Source organism: Balaenoptera physalus, assembly GCF_965194825.1.
Source record: "Balaenoptera physalus genome assembly, chromosome: 7".
NCBI lineage: Eukaryota > Metazoa > Chordata > Mammalia > Artiodactyla > Balaenopteridae > Balaenoptera > Balaenoptera physalus.
The window spans coordinates 90,261,122-90,284,979 of NC_138886.1; the positions used below are offsets into that span (position 1 = coordinate 90,261,122).

The following is a 23,858-nucleotide window of genomic DNA, read 5'->3' on the forward strand; positions in this document are numbered from 1 at the left end:
GGTAAATAGGTCTTCTTCTTCATAGTGAGGTTCCGCAACTCTGGCACTGCTGACACTCTAGGCTGGATCATTCTCTGTGGGGAGTGTTATGCTGTCCTTTGCAGAATGTCTGGCAGCTCCCTGGTCTCTACTCACTAGATGCCAGCAGCACTTGCACGCCGGCCCCACAGTGTGACAATCAACAATTTCTCCCCAAAACACCAATGTCCCGGGGGAAGGGGTGGAGCCAAATTGCAGCTGGTTGAGAACTACTGCTTTATAGAAAATTTACTTAATTTCTAAATTCTGACACAAATTTGGAAACCTGAAACAAAATAGTTAGTATTTTTGTTTGGTAAAACTGTAGGGGCAAGACTAAAGTGTGATTAAAATAATAGCACCAGTAGTGATGTAACAGAAAGAGCCCAGGGATACAGAGCTCTGAGTTGGAAAAACATACACAGAAGTCCAGTTCCACTTATAGTCTTGGGCAAATCACAATCTCTTTGAACCTGTCTTCTCATCTATAAAGGGTAGGGATGAGAATACTGATCAAATAAATTGCTATAAGAACTGAATAATAAAAGTATATGTGAAAATGCTTTGTAAACCATAAAGATTCATGAAACATGCATAACTGTTACACTGGACAATAATTTACTGCAAGAAAAATTAAAGATTAAGAAGTCCTTTAAAAACAGAAGAATACCTAACAATGATAATCATCCTAAAATTAAAATGTTCTAAAGTTTTAATAAATAAAATTCATTTTTCTTTCTTTTTTAAAATCCATTTTCTACAATATATCATAAAAATAAAATTGTGACATCATGCCACTTATAAGAACATAAGTAGAAGTGAAATTTTCACTGAAATTGTAAGAATCCAGTTCTTGAAATTAAATTAAATTCATAAGGTTAGTGCTAAGGTTAGAATCATCTAAACAAATAGATTAGTCTATGATCTGAATAGAGAAGCTTAAAGTAGCTAAATTAACCTTTTCTAAAAAGAAAAGACAGCAAAATTTTTAAAATACTGGAAATGATTCCTGAAATCACTGCAATTAATTTCCTGTATTTAATGTTTGTGTTTTTCATCCCACAGCTGTTAAGCATTTTTGGTTATATGTTTGCAAAAGACAAATCACTAATAAAAATCATAAGCCACCAAAACTGCATTAAAGCTTCTGCCACAATCCCATTTTATGGTAAATACAAAATATTACCCACTTGAAATCCATTAAAGTTTGGGAACAAATGAATTACTACAACTTACTGGGTTTATTAAGGACTTCAAGGTAGAAAAAAAAAAATCTCATTGACCATCTATCCTTATTTCCTCCCAAATACTACAATAAAAATGATCACTGAATTCATGAAACAAATATAATACTTTTAGAAAATCACTTGAAGTCACTAAAACTAAAGCTTTTTTCCTAAATCAATTTTGTTCCTCCTTAAACTACTGCATTATTTTTCTTTTGTTTTTAATTCCATCTTTTGGGAAAAGAATTGTCTTACCTTGGCCTTAATTACTTCTCTACTCACATGGTCCTTAACCTACTGCAACGGACTTAATTTTCTTGAATTTATTTTCCCCAAATGGTACCATATGAATAATACTTAATAGTAATAGGTGGTGTGTAAAGAACATTTTCAGACATTCTTCCAAAAGCCTTACTTGCATTTATTCATTTAATCCTCACAATAGCCCTGTGAGGTAAAAAGAAACGAAACTGAGTCATTTGTAGTGAGATGGATGGACCTAGAGTCTGTCATACAGAGTGAAGCAAGTCAGAAAGAAAAACAAATACCGTATGCTAACACATATATATGGAATCTAAAAAAAAAAGGTTCTAAGGAACCTAGGGGCAGACGAAGAGAATGCACTTGAGGACACGGGGAGGGGGAAGGGAAAGCTGGGACGAAGTGAGAGAGTGGCATGGACATATATACACTACCAAATGTAAAATAGGTAGCTAGTGGGAAGCAGCTGCATAGCACAGGGAGATCAGCTCAGTGCTTTGTGACCACCTAGAGGGGTGGGATAGGGAGGATGGGAAGGAAATGCAAGAGGGAGGAGATATGGGGATATATGTATATGTATAGCTGATTCACTTTGTTATAAAGCAGAAACTAACACACCATTGTAAAGCAATTATACTCCAATAGAGATGTCAAAAAATAAATAAAATTAAGATATACAGTGTAAAAAAAAAAATAGCCCTATGAGGGAGCTACATTTACTTATTCCTATTTTTTGGGGGTATGAAAATTGGAAAACAAAGATTGGATACCTTGTGGCAGACCTAGGATTTGATCCCAGCAGTCTGGTTCCCGGTTTTAACCACGATGACACACTAATTTTTTAGTCAGTGATCAACCTTATAAAAAGGTAGACAGTGCTTCCTCCTGGACATTCTTTGCTTACTTGGCTTCCACCTATCATGCCTTTCAGGTTGCTCTTTTTTTTTTTTTTTTTTTTAATAGTTAAGATGTACCATTGTACTTTATTTATTTTTAAAATTTACTTATTTAATTTATTGATCTTTGGCTGCATTGGGTCTTCGTTGTTGTGTGTGGGTTTTCTCTAGTTGCGGTGAGCAGGGGCTACTCTTCGTTGCAGTGCGCGGACTTCTCATTGTGGTGGCTTCTCTTGTTGCGGAACACGGGCTCTGGGCGCGCGGGCTTCAGTAGTTGTAGCACGCGGGCTCAGTAGTTGTGGCGCATGGGCTTAGTTGCTTCGTGGCATATGAGATCTTCCCGGACCAGGGATCGAACCCGTGTCCCCTGCACTGGCAGGCGGAATCTTAATCACTGTGCCACCAGGGTTGCTCTTTAATGGCTAGTGTTCCCCAATATTGTTTTGGCCTCTTCACTTTGCCCCTGGTAATCTCATCCATTTCTAAACATTAGCCATAATGTCTCATGTGAAGGCCTCTGAAATCCACGTCTCAAAAGTGGATCTTAGGTATCACCTCACACCAGTCAGAATGGCCATCATCAAAAAATCTACAAACAATAAATGCTGGAGAGGGTTTGGAGAAAAGGCAACCCTCTTGCACTGTTGGTGGGAATGTAAATTGATACAGCCACTATGGAGAACAGTATGGAGGTTCCTTAAAAAACTAAAAATAGAACTACCATATGACCCAGCAATCCCACTATTGGGCATATACCCTGAGAAAACCATAATTCGAAAAGAGTCATGTACCACAATGTTCATTGCAGCTCTATTTACAATAGCCAAGACATGGAAGCAACCTAAGTGTCCATCAACAGATGAATGGATAAAGAAGATGTGGCCCATATATACAATGGAATATTACTCAGCCATAAAAAGACACGAAATTGAGTTATTTGTAGTGAGGTGGATGGACCCAGAGTCTGTCATACAGAGTGAAGTAAGTCAGAAAGAGAAAAACAAATATGGTATGCTAACACGTATATATGGAATCAAAGAAAAAAAAAAAAGGTCATGAAGAACCTAGGGGTAAGATGGGAATAAAGACACAGACCTACTAGAGAATGGACTTGAGGATATGGGGAGAGGGAAGGGTAAGCTGTGACAAAGTGAGAGAGTGGCATGGACATATATACACTCCCAAATGTAAAATAGATAGCTAGTGGGAAGCAGCTGCATAGCACAGGGAGGTCAGCTCGGTGCTTTGTGACCACCTAGAGAGGTGGGATAGGGAGGGCGGGAGGGAGGGAGATGCAGAGGGAAGAGATATGGTGATATATGTATATGTATAGCTGATTCACTTTGATATAAAGCAGAAACTAACACACTATTATTGTAAAGCAATTATACTACAATAAAGATGTTAAAAAAAAAGAAAAAAAAAGCGGACCTTGCTGGGGAGTAACAAACTCTCAAAAGCAAACCCAGGGCTTCCCTGGTGGCGCAGTGGTTAAGAATCCGCCTGCCAATGCAGGGAACAGAGGTTCGAGCCCTGGTCCGGGAAGATCCCACAGGCTGCAGAGCAGCTAAGCCCGTGCACCATAACTACAAAGCCTGTGCTCTGGAGCCAGCGAGCCACAACTACTGAAGCCCACGTGCCTAGAGCCCGTGCTCCACAACAAGAGAAGCCACAATAATGAGAAGCCCACGCACCACAACTAGAGAAAAGCCCGTGCACAGCAACTAAGACCCAATGCAGCCAAAAATATATAATTAATTAATTTTTTAAAAAAGTGCTTAACCCATCTTTCAAGACTTCCATGATCTACATTTAAGTAATGCTTTTTGAGCTTTTTAGTTCATGTTTACATCTTTTTATACTCCAGCTGAAGATTACTTGCTATTTCTCAAATATGGTCTGTATTTTCCGGCTTCTGTGTCTTTATTAATGCTGTCCTTTACATCTATCAAAGTCTTATCCAACCTCAAATGTCTGTGTCAAAGGTCACCCATCTCAGTTCATCTTCCTGATTCTCCCATAAACAGATGTGGCTTCTCACACCCCACCCTCCAAATCTTCCCAGTATTTTGATGTGCTTCTCTTTTGTACTTATCACAATCTAACTTATTATAGCTATTTATACATGGGTTGTTTTCTTCACATTCTCTAGAGGATTGTAGATATCTTGAGTGTAAGCACTTGATTGCAAAGTCATCTTTGCATCCCCTTTTTCTCCCCCCCCCCCCACCAAAGCCTACCACACTTCATTGGCTCAAAACATTCTTCTGGATTAAATCAGCAAAGGGTGCTTATCGAAGGGAAAGAAAAAGCCTTTATCCTCATTCTAACAAGGCAATGTGTTTTTATCCTACATATCTTTCTTTCATCCTAGAAGCTCCTCCTCCCGCTCCAGTTCGCCCACAGACCTATACTCACCTGATGAAGATGTACTGTGTGTTCCACATTACTCTGAAGTAGGGGCAGATGGCATTTTTTCCCATTGCACATTTTTTCTCAATACAGTTTCTATCACAGGCTCTGGGGAGCTCTAAAACAGATCCCCCCACCCCATCAGCTCTGACCAGTGCTGTAACAAGGTACATATTCCCAGCAGTGACATCTCTCCCTTGGTAAAATAACAGCATGAAAATAAAGATAACTGCTTTAAAATGAGCCCTTCCATAGTCAAGGGAAAGAGCTTACAGAGGGCCCTTTAAAATGAGACCTTCTAAAGAAAGGGTAAGGGCTTACTGAGGGACCTTTAAAACGAGCCCTTCCATAGAGAGGGGAAGAGGTTACAAAGGCTGGAAGGGGCAGAAACACAAGGACAAATCAGGCCAAGGGGCAAAAGCATGTGCCATGTTCAGCTCTACATGGAGGGTGCAATGAGTCATATGAATTCCTAATATTAAAACTTGCAGTTTGAGTGCTGGAGATTTCCTTTTTTTTTTTTTAATTTTTAGTTTTTAACACTTTCATTGGAGTATAATTGCTTTACAATGTTGTGTTAGTTGCTGCTGTATAACAAAGTGAATCAGCTATATTTATACATATATACCCATATCCCCTTCCTCTTGCATCTCCCTCCCACCCTCCCTATCCCACCCCTCTAGGTGGTCACAAAGCACCGAGCTGATCTCCCTGTGCTATGTGGCTGCTTCCCACTAGCTATCTTGGCATGGACATATATACACTACCAAATGTAAAAAAGAGATTTCCTTTTTATTAAGGAAAATTTTCAATAGAAGCAAAAGTAGACAAAACACTACAATGAACTTTCATCTACTTCTCACTCAGTTTTTAAAATTACCAACTTAAGCCAATCTTATTCATTTAAACTCCCATCGCTATTATTATTTTTAATAACAGCTTTATTGTGGATATAATTCACATACTGTACAATTTACCATTTAAAGTATACAGTTCAAAGGTTTTTAATATATTCAAGCTTAGCAGCCATCACCACAACCAATTTCAGAACATTTTTATCACTCCAAAAAGAAACCCTGTCCTGATTAATGTCATTTACTCCCAGCCTTAGGTAACCGCAAATCTACTGTTTCTATCAATTTGCCTATTCTGGACATTTCATATAAATGGAATCATATAATATGTGGTCTTTTGTGACTGGTTTCTTCCACTTATAATGTTTTCAAGGTTCATTCATGTTGTAGCATGTGTCAGTACTTCACTCCTTTTTATTGCCAAGTAATATTCCATTGTATAGATGGACCACACTTATTCATCCATTCACCAGCTGATCAACATATAAGTTGTTTCTACTTTCTGGCTGTTATAAATATGTGCATTCAAGTTTTTGTGTGAACGTATGTCTTCACTTTTCCTGGGTATATACTTAGGAGTAAAACAGATGGGTCAAACGGCAACTTTATGTTTAACTTTTTGAGGAACTGTAGATTGTTTTCTGAAGTGGCTGTGCCATTTTTAATTTTCATCAGCAATATATGTAGATTCCAATATTTCCACATCCTCACCAACATTTGTAATTGTCCATATTTTTTATTTCAGCTATCCTAGAGAATGTGAAGTGGTACTTCATTGTGGCTCTGATTTGCATTTTCCTGATGACTAGTGATGTTGAGCATCTTTTCATGGGTTTATGGACCATTTGTTATCTTTGGAGAAACATTTATTCAGATCCTTCACTCATTTTAATAATATTATTATTATTATTGAGTTGTACGAGTTCTTTATTTATTCTAGACACAAGTTCTTAATCAGATATATGATTTGCAAAATTTTTCTCCCATGTGTGGGTTGGTTTTTTTTTTTTCCACTTTCTTGATAGTATCTTTTGGCACAGAAAACAATTTAAATTTTAATGACATCCAATTTACCTATTTTTTCTTCTGATTCTTGCGCTTTTAGTGCCACATCTAAGAAACTGATGCCTAACCCAAGGTCATAATGACTAACATTATATTTTCTTCTAAAATTTAACCATATTAGCTATAACACTTAGGTCTTTGTTCCATTCAGTAAATTTTTGCATGTGTTCCAGTTGTCTTAGCACCATTCGTTCAAAGCAGATCAAGATATAAAAGATTTCTATCACTCCAGAAGGTTCTTCCGTGCCCCTTCCCAGTTCATACTCCCACTTCACCCAGCAAACATCCATTCATTCACTCACTCCACCAAGCAGACATCCCAGAACCTTGTCACCCTCTCCTAAAAATTTCAGTATGTGTCAGTACTTCACTCCTGTATAACCCTCTCCTAAAAATTTCCTTAATAACTGTTAACTTGAGTAAACATAAGTAATAGGAATTCTGCTTCCTGGATCCACATGGCCCACCCTCTCCTTTAACAAAAAAGAAAACATTCCCATTAATTTGGCATTCCCATTAATTTGGCAAGGGAAACGCATCTTATAACCCTTTCCTGAGTCTGAAAACGCTATTGCTTTGTACTCAGTCCCAGTCAGTGAAAAAAAAAAAAATTAATGGATTATACAGACAACTACTTTTTAATTGTGTATATTACCTTGGAACTTTACTCTGTGAGGGTGGAAAGTACTGGCTGCTCCATGAGCCTTTGAGTGCTTCCTTGCTCTCTCTTTGCCATCTGTGGCTGGTAGTATGCTGGTCTTTTTAAATTCTTCTCTCTATACCTCCTTATTTGATGAAGTTTCTATGATGTCTTCTAGTTTTGTTATCATGTGGCTTATTGACTTGAATTGTACTTTTATCTCATGTGGTTTACTTAGGAGTTAACCAGGAGAAACACAAAGCAACAGTCCAATTGTCTGAAGAGTAAAGATTTGCAAAATATCTTCTTGAAATAAGAGCTATCCTCTCAAAAACAATTAGAAAGAAGGTACAATATCATTTGCATATGATTCGTATGTACCTGAAAAACCCAAGAGAATCAACTGAAAAATGATGAGTGTCACACATATTAACAAAAAATGGGTATCCATAAACATATAAAAAACCCCTAAAAATAAATAAGAAAAAGACAAATAACACAACAGAAAAATGAGCAAAAAACATTAACAGGCATACCTCAGAAGAGAAAATCCAAATGGCTGAAAAACATTTGAAAAAATGTTCAGCCTCTTTAGTAATCAGGGAAATGGAAATTAAAATCACAAGTAATACCATCATATACCTAAAAATTGGGGGGAAAGTTAGATAATGTCAAGTATTAATGAGATCTAAAACAACTGTAGCCTTTCATTCCCACCACCTCCACTTGCTTACCTGTAACCTCCCTCCAGCGGTGAGACACCTGGCTCCCCCATTCACCACACAGTTACATAACCATTCCTTTCCAGCATACATCACAGTAGTGTCAGAACTATTGACTTAAACCCCTGTGCTCATTCATTTTTACCCCTCTGCCTTGCTTTGTTCTTCTCCATTGCACTCCACACCACCTGATATGTTTATTTTCTCTCTTCCTCTTCAGTGATAACAGGGACTTTTACTGCTGGGTTCTCAGCACCTAAAACTGCCTTGAACAAAGTAGGTGCTCAACAAATATTAGCTGGATGAATAAATGAATTAAAAATCTTTATTATGGTTTATTACCATAATTACCAGTCTCAGTCAGACCTTTCCTAGCCAGCACTAGTTATTTGGCTCTGAGATAGTTTATCTACTTCAGTCAAATTATAATCATAGAATATAATTTAGACTTTCATCAATTCAACTGACTTCTCTCCTTAATTGCTACAATTATAACCACCAACTGAGGGAATTCCCTGGTGGTCCAGTGGTTAGGGCTCTGTGCTTTCACTGCCGAGGGTGAGGGTTCAATCCCTGGTCGGGGAACTAAGATCCAACAAGCCGTGCAGCACAGCCAAAAATAAATAAATAAAAATTTTTAAAAATTTTAAATAAAATAAAATAACCACCAACTGAAACAGTGAACTATCACAATCACTTGCATCTTCTAGTTTTCCTCTAAGGCCTGACTCAAACCACCCTTCCCACACCCTGCCAAACCTAAACCTCCTGGACACCATCAACCTTATTTAAATTTCTTAGACACTTTCAATTTTGAGTGTTGTAGCTATCTATTGATAAATATTTTCACATTTGTTAGGAACATGAACAACATAATCACTATCATAAGTTCAAATCACAGAGTTAAAAGAATAATCTAATAAAAATTAAGCTGTTAATTTTACATTAACCTTCCAAAAGAACTGTGAGGGCATGTAGAATGATTTTTGGAAAAAGTACAGATTTGCTCTCTTTTCCTTAGTGTGGAAGTCTGAGTTTTAAGAACAAACACTAAAAGGAAACATATGGAAAAGATCAGTAACAAGATGAAATCTTGGCCCAAATATGGTCTGCCACGTTTTACATACCAGTGTCTCAAATAATAGATGAGATTTTTACAGTATTGCCAAAACATCTCTTGAAACACTGTACACTTTTTAAAAATCTGAAGTATAATGAAATAAATCTTGTGCGTTCTTTATAAAAACCTAATGGAAAATACTATTTTGAGGAAACAAAAACAAATTCCAGGAATCACTTTACCTTATTAGTTTGTACAAGCTTGAAAGAATGTCCCAAAGAATGAACTCAAAGTTCACTGCCAAGAGATACAAGTTAACTCTCTGTTTAAAATATGAAAATATTGGTATAAAAATATAGCATTTAAGTAGTTAACTGCCACTCTTCAAGAGAGACAACTCAGTGAAATTTGTAAATTTTCTACATCTGCAAAATAAAGGCAATAATAGCTGGTCAACAGAAGTTCCTAATTCCATCTTATTCAATACTATAAAATTACTTTTTGGACTAGTGAAGACAGACAAATCAGAGATTTGTCTTCTGAGTGAATTCCATAACTAAGAGATTAATTTTATTTCAAAGGTTATTAGAACGCATGCTAGTGGATGTATTTGGGATGAAGGTGAGAAACGGGATAGCTGATAGAAAAGAATGTATACTTCTTTGTATGGAAAAGTAATATATTTAATCTGTGTCACCAATGACCATCTATTTCATTTTTAAAATAAACTAGATGTGAAATGCTGTATGTTTCTAATCCCGGTTCCTTGTCTTAATAAAGGGAAGCACTGGTGTGAACACACGGTATCAGACAACCGAGGTCTCAAGATGACTCTGAGTTCCACCTTAAAATGCCAAGACACTGAGCTCCATGTTACAGTGGACCTTACTTTGAAGAATTCTTTGGCATGAAAATGAAAATAAAAACAGTAATCAGTACATGCTGTTTCATTTAGTTCTGTTTGCCTTTCATACTAGAGGAAATTCTTGCCATACCTCAAACCAAAATTAAGGGGAAAAGAAAGAAGTAAGCCACATAAATCTGACCAAGAACACAAGCATTTTAATTTGAGTCCACAAAGTTTTGGATAATGAAAAGAAATACATAATTTTAATTCAACCCAAGTATTTTCCAAGTAGATTATATTTGCTTAAATTGCTATAGCAATCCAAGGGACAGCCCTGCCTGGACACACAGTTACTGTGGATTTTTAAGAGATTCAGTTTAAGAATTTAGGAATTTCTGATTCATTTACAGGATTTGCAAATTCATCAGCCCCTGAAAGCTAAAGCAAACTCAACAGGTATGATGATAAAATAATTTTCAATTTTTAAAGAAAATATTCCTACTGTTAAAAATATATTTGATTTAACATTAAAATAGATTGTAGCCATCATAAATGCACATTTTTATAAGCAATATCTGGTAAAAGCTACATTAAAATTTGATTAGCAAAAATATTCAGGGAAATAATATAGGGAATTTAATTTTCTAACTTAAAATTTACCCAATAAATGATCTTTGTTTAGATTTTTTTTTACTTTGAATGAAAGATTCTCACGTTAATGGAATAATTTTCTGTTTCTTTCTCCCTCTCCCTCTCCCTCTCTCTCTCTCTCTCTCAACTTTAAGTGACAAAAAACCGGCGAACGCCTTTGAGCCATACATCTGAGCAATGCTAGAGATTCTGGTTTTAGAAAAATGGGTATTTGTACAAATTTCACTAGAAATTTTCTCAAAATTTCTTTATTAACCAAATCCCTGATATTACGATGTGTTTGCCTCTTCCTCAAAGAGAAAATACAAGTACTCTATCTAGCACTGAAGGTTCTAGTTTCTTGGGTTTCAGTTAATTAAGATCCAAATTTATTATGGCTAAAAATAATTTTGAGACTTTCATATTTTTAATAGCAAAAGAGTTTTACTTCCTTAGGCCTTGTGTGTGATAGTGATGTACACAACTTTAATTTTACAGAGTTAAATTTAAAACTGCTTTGGAAAAAATTCTGAATCATATCCTAATACTTGGTTTCTTATATTTTAGTTTCTGTGGCATACCAATAAAACAATTAAGTTTTTAAAATAATAAAATGCTATGAAGCTTTCCAATTACTTTAAACTTTCCAGGACAAAGTTCCATCTCATTTTGATTAGTAATTTAAATTAGAACTTTCTTGATGAAAGCACGAGTGCTTTTTTCCAGGTAAGAGAAATGTTATGACATAGAAACTTTTTTAGCTATAATATGAAAAATTCATATTAATGAGTAATTTAAAAAACCTGGTAACATATTTCACTTTGCTTTAAACTTTCTTTTTCACATTTGTGATTTTTCTACTAAACAAAGTAAGGAACACAGGTAGGAAAGTGAATACAGTATATTGTGACAGAGAAATATTCAACAGAAAAGAGAACAGCCATGTTCTCTGTGAAAATGTTCATTTAGAGAAATCACTGTGGTGAAATAAATGCCTAGAAATAATCAACATTAGTAGCAATAAACATCACTAACAAGATGTAATCTATAACAAAAAATCAATCATGCATTCAACAAATCTGTGAGCACTTACAAACTGTGCATTGTACTAGAGTCTGTCAAAAATTAGAGGGTGAGAAATGAGATGATTGACAGTGAGTTATAATGTTTTGCTATGAGTTATCCTATAGGAGACAAGGCATAAATTGCCGAACATAAAAGGCAGAAGTAATAAAAATATGCCTTGCAAATGGCTGGTAAAAGATTAGCTGAATGAAAAATTTGGATAAAAAGAAATAAGAGAGCACTATAACAGGGAAAATGATCAGGGGTGAAGTTGAGGAGTAAGAAAAATAGAAAATAATGGGTATATCAATGGAGATGGAATGGATTTCAGACCAGAAAACAGCACTTATTGAAAAGGGAGTGGGACAAGGTTGAGCTACAGGGCCGAGGTCCTCAGTGGATGAGGACAATGATGACGAACTCAGATTTAGAAGAGAAACTGTCTTCAGGGAAAGACCTTTCTTCTTAGGTGGCCAAGAAGACCAAAAGCAGATAATACTAAGAATCCCTTTATTTTCAGAGAGGCCCTCGTCATGAGGTCTTGATTCCTAGGCAAAGGTAAGTGCTGAACCAAAAGTATCATCCAGGTCTCCTTTTTCCCCAACAATTTCTTGTAGTTGTTGAACAGTCATGACTTTAATTCTCAAATGTAAGGTTACTAACTGATGATTAATGATGTTCTAACACAAGGATAAAATTCAGAGTTCTGATGAGCAGTACTCTTTTCAAAGTTCAACTGTGTATCAGTCAGCTTCTGAGACCCCCCTACATGGCCTGACCCCGCACAGCTGCATGTCTCTGCCTCTTTGCTTCTACTTTCATCTCAACTCCATGGTGCAGTACTTTAAATGAAGTATGACAAGCACTTTAAAAAAAAGTTGATATGTTCTAGTATAATGAGTATAATAATATACTTTTAATACATAAAATATTATCAACTAGAGAGTAATATGTATAGGGTGTTCTATACCCATTCCTGGGAATCTCCCAAAGTCTTGGCCAAATGATGTCTGCAAAGGTTTCCCTGTCTCTCCCAAGCAGGGTTAAGCCACTGGTTCCCACAGCACTGGTATCTCTGCTGCAAACCATATTTCCCTCTGCCTGAGAATATGGTTCACTGTGCTGTGCCTCTCTTGTCCACTAAATTGTATGCACTAAATTGTATGCTTATGTCTTCATATTTTCTTCATTTCCGTGTTTCCCACCAAGCACAGTGCCTCACCCCTAAAATTCAAGACAATCATCAAGTAACCCAATCAAACTAACTAAATCACTAGTAATATTTGCAAGGCTCTTTTCTAACCATGTCCCCACACAACATCTAGTACAGGGTCACTAATTATAGCAGGTGAAAAAGCACTCCTAATCATACCCACTGGGAGCTTCCCAGTGCCCTGTCTGGGTCAGCCAGCACTGAACACTGCCCTTTGGGATGAGACCACACTCTTTCACTTCTCCTCCCAGGACTCTATCTTACTTCATGCATGAACACTGCAGTGTGAAGATTATGGCTCAGCTATATTAATGAATTAAACTAGGTGTTCATTCCCAGAGTGCAAATTCCTGAGGTCACAATTTAGGCCTCTAGGTTCTGGTTGAGATTGGCTGTAACAGTCTTATTTTGCTCCTTCAACAGTTAACCACCGCATTCCAAACATCTCACCCTTTGTTGCTTACATGTTTTTGCTCATCTCTTCTATATGCAAATCTTCCCTATTTCCCTCTGTGAGAACCCTCATATTCCTTCAAAGTCTAATTCAAATGCCATGTCCTCCATGAATCACATGGATAAAAAGGAACAATGGATGGAGTCTATTTAGATTTGCGAAAGGAAACTTTATGAATTTCAAAATCAAAATTGTTTAAAAGATGAAACCATTACCATTTTGGCATTTTACGTAGGAAGGGATAAGATTAAATAGAAGTCAATATATTAGAGTAAATGATTGTCTATTCTATTTTCTTAGTGAAAAAAGAGGCAAGGTCATCATCTGATTCTCCACTAAGACCTAAACTCCTGGGAGACAGGACAGTGTGTTTTTAATATCTGTGCATCTAGAAATTAACTCCAAAATATTAGTGGAAAAAAAGAAGCTAGGAAGGTAATAGGAAAAATGTATAGAATAACCAATTAGAAACTAATTTTGTAGAATGTAAATATTGTGTGTGTTTGTGATTTAAAGTAGTTATTCAAGTAAAGTCAGAGACAAAATAATTGGATTCTGCAAACCATTTCACAGGGAAAATTTGAAGTCACAGTCTTGGACAGAAAACACTAACAGGAAACATGATAGTTATTTTTAATATCTCAAGCTTTCACATAAAATGGAGTGTTCTATGTTCTTCCAAAGAGCAGAAAAGAACATCAGCAAACAAAAGGTGCAGCGGGAAAATTTTGGTTAATATCAAGAATCTCCTAAGTAACTAAAACATAGAGTCTCTCTTCTCATAGGCAGTAAACATCACTGAAGGGGCCAAATAGTCAGTGAGAACATCCAGCATTTATACGGAAAAAGCACTTGGCTTTGGGGTGGAGAGATGTCATGCTATCATTGTAAATCTATAGTCTAGTAAGCAAGACAAATCGAGATTCTCCTAAAAGATGGTTACTTAGTCTGGTTCAATGCAGTATGTGACTTTTTAAAAAATACCACCTTATACACTAATTTTGGTCTGAGCAGCACCCATTAATTCTGGACATTCTTTTATATATTTCAATACAGATATAGATATTATGCATTTTATATAACTGTCAATTTATATACAAATTATTCTAAGTTTACTCACTTTTCCCACAATATATTTCCTTTTTGCCTTGTAATAGGACAAAAAAAGGAACATGGGCTTTTCAAGTCCAGTATGTGTCCTTTTCTTCTTTCTTGGAGTCAAAGTATATTGCCAGTATGAAAGTTATCAATGGGATGAAGATTATGACCAAGAACCAGATGATGTCTACCAACCAGAATTCCAATTTCATCAAAATGAAGATTATGGAGTTCCATTTCATCAGCATACTTTAGGTTGTGCCAGTGAATGCTTCTGTCCACCTAACTTTCCATCATCAATGTACTGTGATAATCGCAAACTCAAGGCTATCCCAAATATTCCAGCATACATTCAGCAAGTTTATCTTCAGTTTAATGAAATTGAGGCTGTGACTGCAGATTCATTCATCAATGCCACTCATCTTAAAGAAATCAACCTCAGCCACAACAAAATTAAATCTCAAAAGATTGATCATGGTGTGTTTGCTAAATTGTCAAATCTACTACAACTTCACCTACAGCATAACAATTTAGAAGACTTTCCATTTCCTCTTCCTAAGTCTTTGGAAAGGATTCTTCTTGGTTACAATCAGATCTCCAGACTGCAGACAAATGCTGTGAATGGGCTAGTAAACTTGACCATGCTTGATCTTTGTTATAATCAAATTGATGATTCTACATTACAAGAAAAAATCCTTGCGAAAATGGAAAAACTAATGCAGCTTAACCTATGTAATAACAGATTAGAATCAATGCCTCCTGGTTTGCCTTCTTCACTTATGTATCTGTCTTTAGAAAATAATTCAATATCTGCTATACCAGAAAATTACTTCAATGAACTCCCAAAACTTCATGCTCTAAGAATGTCACACAATAAACTACAAGACATCCCATATTATATTTTTAATCTTTCCAACCTTATAGAGCTCAATGTTGGACACAACAAACTGAAGCAAGCATTCTATATTCCAAGAAATTTAGAACACCTATACCTAGAAAATAATGAAATTGAAAGTATGTAAAATTTCATTTTTTTGTGTGTATTGGTTTTATTTTTATTATTTATTTATTTTTAATTATTTACTTATTTATTTTTAATTTTTATTTTATATTGGAGCATAGTTAATTAACAACGTTGTTAGTTTCAGGTGAACAGCAAAGTGATTCAGTTATACATATACATGTATTTATTCTTTTTCAAATTCTTTTCCCATTTAGGTTATTATAGAATATTGAGCAGCGTTCCCCATGCTATAGAGTATGTCCTTGTTGTACATGTCAATCCCAAACTCCCAATCTATTCCTCTCCCCCACTCTTCCCCCCTGGTAACAATAAGTTTGTTCTCTCAGTCTGTGAGTCTGTTTCTGTTTTGTAAATAAGTTCATTTGTATCATTTTTTTCTTAGATTCTGCATATACGTGATATCATATGATATTTTTCTTTCTCTGACTTACTTCACTTAGTGTGATAATCTCCAGGTCCATCCATGTTGCTGCAAATGGCATTATTTCATTTTTTTTAAATGGCTGAGTAATATTCCATTGTATATATGTATCATATCTTGTTTATCCATTCATCTGTCGATGGATATTTAGGTTGCTTCCATGTCTTGGCTATTGGAAACAGTGCTGCAATGACATTTGGGGTGCCTCTATCCTTTCGAACCATGGATTTCTCCGGATATATGCCCAGGAGTGGGATTGCTGGATCATATGGTAGCTGTATTTTTAGTTTCTTAAGGAACCTCCATACTGTTCTCCATAGTGGCTGTACCAATTTATATTCCCACCAACGATGTAGGAGGGTTCCCTTTACTCCACACCCTCTCCAGCATTTATTGTTTATAGATTGTTTGATGATGGCCATTCTGACTGGTGTGAGGTGATATCTCATTGTAGTTTTGATTTGCATTTCTCTAATAATTAGCGATGTTGAGCATCTTTTCATGTGCCTCTTGGCCATCTGTATGTCGTCTTTAGAGAAATGTCTCTTTAGGTCTCCTGACCATTTTTTAATTGGGTTGTTTGGTTTTTTGTTATGGAGTTGTATGAGCTCTTTATAAATTTGGGAGACTAATCCCTTGTCGGTTGCATCGTTTGCAAATATTTTCTTCCATTTTGTAGGTTATCTTTTCATTTTTTTAATGGTTTCCTTTGCTGTGCAAAAGCTTTTGAGTTTAATGAGGTCCCATTTGTTTATTTATTATTTTATTTCCATTACTCTAGGAGATGGCTTAGAAAAGATATTGCTGTGATTTATGTCAAAGAGTGTTCTGCTTATGTTTTCCTCTAAGAGTTTTATAGTATCTGGTTTTACATTTAGGTCTTTAATCCATTTTGAGTTTAATTTGTGTATGGTGTTAAAGAATGTTCTAATTTCATTTTTTTACATGTAGCTGTCCAGTTTTCCCAGCACCATTTACTGAAGACACTGTCTTTCCTCCATTGTATAGTCTTGCCTCCTCTGTCGTAGATTAATTGACCATAGGTGTGTGGGTTTATTTCTGGGCTTTCTACCCTGTTCCATTGATCTATATGTCTGTTTTTGTGACAGTACCACACCATTTTGATGACTGTAGCTTTGTAGCATAGTCTGAAGTCAGGGAGCCTGATTCCTCCAGCTTCGTTATTCTTTCTCAAGATTTCTTTGGCTATTCGGGGTCTTTTGTGTCTCCACATGAATTTTAAGATTGTTTTGTTCTAGTTCTGTGAAAAATGTCATTTCATAGGAATTGCACCAAATCTGTAGATTGCCTTGGGTAGTATAGTCATTTTGACAATATTGATTCTTCCAATCCAAGAACATGGTACATCTTTCCATCTGTTTGTGTCATCTTCGATTTCTTTCATCAGCATCTTATAGTTTTCGGAGTACAGACAGGTCTTTTGTCTCCTTAGGTAGGTTTATTCCTAGTTATTTTATTCTTTTTGATGTGATGGTAAGTTGGATTGTTTCTTTAATTTCTCTTTCTGATCTTTCGTTGTTAGTGTACAGAAATGCAACAGATTTCTGTGTATTAATTTTGTATCCTGCAACTTTACTCAATTCATTGATGAACATCATTGTCTTTTAAAGACAGAAAGAAGAGTATTTTGACCTTTTAAAGAACGAATCTTTGAAAACTTATGCTTTACAAATTGCTGAAAATGGTTGCTTTCAAGCTGGCTAGGGAAATGGCAGAAATTGGCCCCAGAGAAAGGTGTACTCCAAGGTTTATAGTCTTTTCTATTAAATGTTATCACCTTGAACATTGAGAATTAGTACTGTAGGGTATACAAAGAAATATGAGATCCTGAGTAGTGGAACTATAGATGATTTTCACTTTTTTCTTTTTGAGATTGTTTCTACTAAGAATTTATTACTTAAATAATTTATTTAATACTTAAATAATTACTTAATAGCCAGTGAAGCCATCGTTTATTTTGATAATACAAAATTCATTTATAGTTTCATTTTTATTTTATTTGATTACTGTAAAAAATAATTAAACCTAATTCCACTTACAAGTATTTTAATTAATAAAACTATACCCCATAAACATTTAAATAAAATCCAATATAGGATTATGGATGTAATACAGCAGGATTAATTTTTAATTTGTATTTTTCAGATATCAATGTCACATTGATGTGTTCATCTGTTGACCCACTACATTACCATCATTTAACATACATTCGTGTAGATCAAAATAAGCTAAAAGAGCCAATAAGCTCATACATTTTCCTCTGCTTCCCTCATATACACACTATTTATTATGGTGAACAAAGAAGCACTAATGGTCAAACCATACAACTGAAGACCCAAGTGTTCAGGAGATTTCAAGATGATGTTGACAGTGAAGATCACGATGATCACCATGAAGCCCCAGAAGAAGAAGGAACAGAAGAAAACGTTGACCCTCACTATTATGGAAGTCAAGAATGGCAAGAAACTATATAAGTATACATTTATAACATCACAAAATCTTATTATTCAATATAAATTTAACTAAATATGCATAGCTCATAGTAATATACCTGGAATTGTGTACTAGTAAGAGATCAGATTGAATTTAGGTTGTTGACAACATTTGCATCATTACACAGGATTAGAACTTACTCAAAATGATACAAATCTTTAGAAATGTAAATTAGAATGATAAGTAGGAATCAAAAACTACACTTTGAATATTAAATTATCATCATGTTGAGAAAAAAAGCAAGTATGACCACTTCTATTAACAGTAATTTTTCTAATAATGATGAAAGACATAGTGTTAGAAGCTAAGAACTGTAAACCATGTGCTTCAAATCACTATGAGCACAGTGTTTAAATGCCAGAAGGTTATATTAATGTAACAGCAGCTACTCATTTAAGGAATAGACTATTTTTCTGACCTAATGTCCAGAAAAGCTTTCACACTTGTATTTGAATATCATCACCATGACAGCCACCGCCCTGGTCCTACCACTTAGAGCACAGAATGATATTCTTGATTTTCAAAAGAGGCTACCGTACTAAGGATCCAAGGCACACAGACTTATGAAATCAACTAGTCTTGTTTTTCTCTCAGAGCACGAAAGCAACAAATATTTAAACCCTGTATTTGGACACCTAAAAAACACCAAATCATCTTATCACAATTCGTATTTTAGCAAATTTCAGCAATTGTACAAAACAATCTTGACTGCGTTCCAGTGTTTCTATAGTAAATTCACTAGAGAAAGGTTTTAGTTACATAAAGATTTGCTAATAAATAACTGCTCTGTTCACAAGGTTAAGTTAATGTTAGCACAAGAAAGTATATCAACATAATTAAACACTTCTATTTTCCTAGCACAATATATTAGAAACATATATGTATATCAATGTTTATTTACACAGTGTTAAAGTTGAATAGAGTTCCTTTGAAATTTGAATGACAGGCTTTGATATCTTCTTTAAATCCTTAAAAATCATATATCATTTTGAAGCATTTTAAGTATGCCTTATAATGAAGTATAACTTCTATGATGAACTTTCTTGATTTACCAGGCTAATATTTCACAGAATTCCTCAGATAAGGAATAAACACAAATCTGGAACTGCCTACACAGGAAACCCCTCAAACAAACAGTAACAATTTAAACAGTATGCAAAAAGACAAATTAAAACTATATTTTAAAAGCAGTTTTCTAGTGGTGAGTCTATTTTTCTGGAGATGACAGTTTAAAATGAAGCCTCTAATGCTCTTTATATCTTTGAGTAGATTATTAGCATGTAGCAGAAACAGAACACCCACATGTCCCCAGGGACAAGCTCAACAACCCAGAATGAACATGAACAACATTCCATTCATTCATTCATTTAATTAACATTCAGCAAGTCTTTTGGTATGCAGGGCTTAGTAATGAGAAGTCAAACAGAATACATATGTGCACCTGTGACGCTATGAGACACAGGTGTGAGGGTAAAGGTAAGAGCAAAACGTTAGTGATGTGGGTAAAGCACATTTTCCAAAGAGGTAAAAAACTTTAAGGACCATCTCCCCCTTTATTGAAATTTTTTAAAATAGGGTTATAAATTTAAACATTTATTATGAGCTAATATGTGGAAAATACTGTGGGTGTTTTAGGAGATCAGAAAGAGAAGACTATTTCTTACCCAGAACAATTTAAAATTTAATGAGGAGCCATCAGGAAAATGCAAATCAAAACCACAGCAAGATACTCCTTTACATTCACTGGATGGCTATAATCAAAAAGGCAGAGAAATAATAAGTATTAATGAGGAGGTACAGAAAGTGGAATCCGCTGGTGACGAAGTCAAATGGTGCAGCTGCTTTGGAAAGCAGTCTGGCAGTTCTTCAAAAAGTTAGTTACCTATGATCCAACAATTCCACTCCTAGATATATACCTAAGAGAACTGAACACATATGTTCACACAAAAACATGTACACAAATGTTCATAGCAGCATTATTCATTAATAGCCAAAAAGTGGAAACCACTCAAATGTCCTTCAGCTGATGAAAGGATAAACAAAATGTGGTATATCCACACAATGGAAAATTATTCAGCCAAAAGAAGGAATGAAGTACTGATACATGTTACTACATGGATGAACCATGAAGACATTATGCTAGTGAAAAGTCAGTCACAGAAGACCACTTATTGTATGATTCCATTTATATAAAATGTCTAGAAGAGGCAAATCTATAGAGACAGAAGATTATTGGCTGCCTGGGGTTGAGGGGCAGGAGAATAAAGGGAAACTGGGGAGCGACTGACAATGGATAGAGTCTTTCTTTTGGGGGTGATGAAAATATTCTGAAATTGATTATAGTGATGATTGTACAAGTTTGGAAATACTAAAAACTACTGAATTGTACACTTTAAAAAAGTGAATTGCATGAGATGTAAATTATTTCAATAAAGTTGTTATTTAAAAATTTAACATAGACAATAAGATCTAATAACTCACTCTAACAAAAGGAAGAAAGAAATACAATGTGGCAGTAACTGAAACATGATGTGAACACAGATATACCGACTTTATTTCTGGCCAGGATGTGAAGCAGTTGAAGGCTTCAAAGAGGTGGTACTTTGATGTGTGAGTAGGGACTGATTGGCAAGAGTGGAGAAAACAAGGTCCCAAGGTGAGATTAATATAAAGATGTGGTAATTACTTATTTCAACTCTTGCACAGTTAAAACCCTCCAAATTTTCAGAATTCTGGAGCACCTATTTTTATCTCCTCCTAAATTGACAAATGAAAATACATTTTAATCTTCAATGAACAGGCTTAGTGAAGAAAAAAACTGCACAGTTTAGCAGTTCGTAACAAGGAATTTGAAATCAGATATACCTTGGTAGAAGCCTGACTTCACACTTGTAACTAAGCAAGATGACTCTCAGTAAGTTACTTCTTGAAGCCTCCCTTTCTGCATTTCTATAAGGAAGGTGGTTCTCACAGGGCTGTTATAAGGACAAGCAGAGATAGTGTACATACCAAAGCATTTAACAAACTGCATGCCAGTTACAGGTACCCTACAAGCAGTAATTACTGCAGTATGTCCAGCCCAGCAGCCCACTGGATATATGTGCCGCCAGCCATCAGCTGTGCTTCGCATGCCTTGGCGCTCTCTCTGGGACCCTCTAGAATGGAGTTAGCATCTTTCAGGTTCCTTGCAAGGTTCCACTTGTACAAAAGATTAGTAAACAAGACAAAATTTACTAAAGATTTCATTAGGGAGAGAGAGGAGGGAGCTTAAATCATATACCCACAACAAACATATTCCAAGTCATTATTTGATGGTTCAGCTTTCCAAAGCACCTCTAGATGGCCTACAAGGGTGGGAAGCAGAGTTCCCTCCACCCCTCAAAAGGCACTTGGCTGCCTGGCTCCTCTGGCTAGAGTAGTCAAACTCTTCCTGTCTATTAGGAAGAAGAGGTCACCTCTGCTCTCTTTAAAGGCATGTATATATAAACATGTCACAAAATGTCCCCCAGCTGCAGGGCCAAGTAAGGAGGCAGGTTAACAACCATCTTTTGTTACTCAAAAATGTCCAGAGGAACTCATGCTTACCCCAAGTATTTCTCATTAAAAAGAAAACAAAACAAATAACCACCAATGCTTTCCCTAGGAGGATGGAAGAATAAAGTTCTACCTCCTACCAGAGCTGCAAACAAAACCAGATGATATATTTATATCAGGAAAGAAAAAGATGAAAATTCATCAATTTTCTCATTACACTTCAAAGTATTAGCTATATTAGCTCTGAGGCTGTGTGTTTGTGACCACTAACAAATAAATCCAAATCATACCATGAACCCAAGCTTAATTAGCAAACATATTAGAAAGGAAATAAAAATAAAGGATATTTAATAAATTTGCTTACAATAATACTGGTTGAGAATGTTTAGCATGTGTTTAAATATTACCTGAAAACTATACATTTTTACTTTATTCCTCAAGTTGGAACCACTAACCCAAAATGCAGATGTATACATATCATGTAACATACTAAACCAATTCCATGGGGAAAAAAACAGAAGAAATAAACCTGTCTCTTCTGTATACTTTTACTGTAGCAAAGGATTCATATGACCCAAGGAAAGCTAGAACTAAAACCCCAATTTCCTGATTCCAAATCCATCTTTTCTAAATCTTAGAAATAAAGAATAACAGCAGCTGGAAACAAAATTAAATCATAACCGCTAAAAATCCAAAGTTTCTTACATGTTCCAATTTACTTAATAAGTATAACCTGGTATGCCTAGCAAGTAAATAGCACGGCATTTATGGATATGTCTGTCACTGCATGCTTAGGTTGCAAATTTATTAAACGTAGACTTATGTACTACTCAGAAAAATTAAAATCACAAATATGATACATTTTTAACATTAACCCTTCTTTATATTGAGTCATAATTCCCCTCCCTTTAAACTTAAGCCTTTAGTCTGGGAAGTACTTGGGTTCGCATCTTTATCTCATTTGACCAAACAACTAGGCTTCAGGCACAGGCAGAGATTTGAGATGGAGATTCAAATCATAGACTTCCCATAAAACCCTAGAATGTTCATTAGAAACAAGTCAGAGGTCATTCCCACACTGAAGGGGAGATGACTACACAAGGCAAAATTCTGGGACACCTTCAAAGATATAAAACCCTATAAAGATACCAAGGATAATGTGACAGGGTCACCAAGAAAAACTCCACAGAGATAACCCTCTCAATTTTGGATAAATGCCTGCTCTTGAGCCTTAGCTTTCATCTTTTATTACTGTTCAGTGAAAGCTAAATAGCTTTCTACTAGGATACAATAGTTCTTTCTGGAGTAGAAAACAATCTAACTTTGAAACATATTTTATACTGGAAACTATGTAGTAAAGAATTTGACCCCAAAGAGGGGTTTGGGCTTTGCTGTCAGCTTCTAGGAGGTAATCTCTATCTCTGTTTAGAATGGGGGTTAACACATCCAATCTTAGGGTGGGATGGGCCATACCAAATAGTCTTAGGTTGGCCATGCCAGAAAGACAATGATGTGATTTAGGATGTGTCATATAGTATCAGTCAACCTGGGGGCAGAGTTCAACCATGTGGGATACTCAATCAATTGATCATGCGTATGTAATGAAGTCCCAGTAAAAACTGAACTGTGAGGCTCAGTAGTGCTTTCCTGGTTGGCAATACCCATATTCCTTGTCATACATCAATGCCGGGTGGGTAACGCATCCTGAGAACAATGGAAGCTCTGCACTTGGAACCCTCATAGACTCTGTCCAATGCGTCTCTTCCTCTGGCTGATGTTTATGTGTATCCTTTCCCTGTGATAAACCATAACCATGAATAGAATGGCTTCCAGTGAGTTCCATGAGTCCTAGAAAATTATCAAATGTGAGGGTAGTTTGGGGAACCCCCCAAACTTTCAGTTGG

General features: G+C 35.7%; 2 protein-coding genes across 6 annotated transcripts in view; one reads left to right on the forward strand and one right to left on the reverse strand.

Annotated features, from left to right (window-relative positions):
• CENPP (centromere protein P) overlaps positions 1 to 23,858 on the reverse strand; it is a 236,977-nt gene that overhangs the window by 111,595 nt on the left and 101,524 nt on the right. The gene's annotated exons all lie outside the window — the stretch shown is intronic.
• Positions 67 to 20,874, forward strand: OMD (osteomodulin). Of its 2 annotated transcripts, XM_082469815.1 has the most exons (4): positions 67 to 10,457; positions 12,217 to 12,254; positions 14,521 to 15,475; positions 18,073 to 19,610. In XM_082469815.1, exons 3-4 carry the CDS (start codon positions 14,536 to 14,538, stop codon positions 18,399 to 18,401), a joined length of 1,269 nt encoding a protein of 422 aa, XP_082325941.1. In that variant the 5' UTR covers positions 67 to 10,457; positions 12,217 to 12,254; positions 14,521 to 14,535; the 3' UTR covers positions 18,402 to 19,610. The 2 variants fall into 2 exon arrangements, with proteins under 2 accessions (XP_082325941.1, XP_082325940.1); XM_082469814.1 differs by lacking the exon at positions 12,217 to 12,254 and having other exon boundaries at positions 18,073 to 20,874.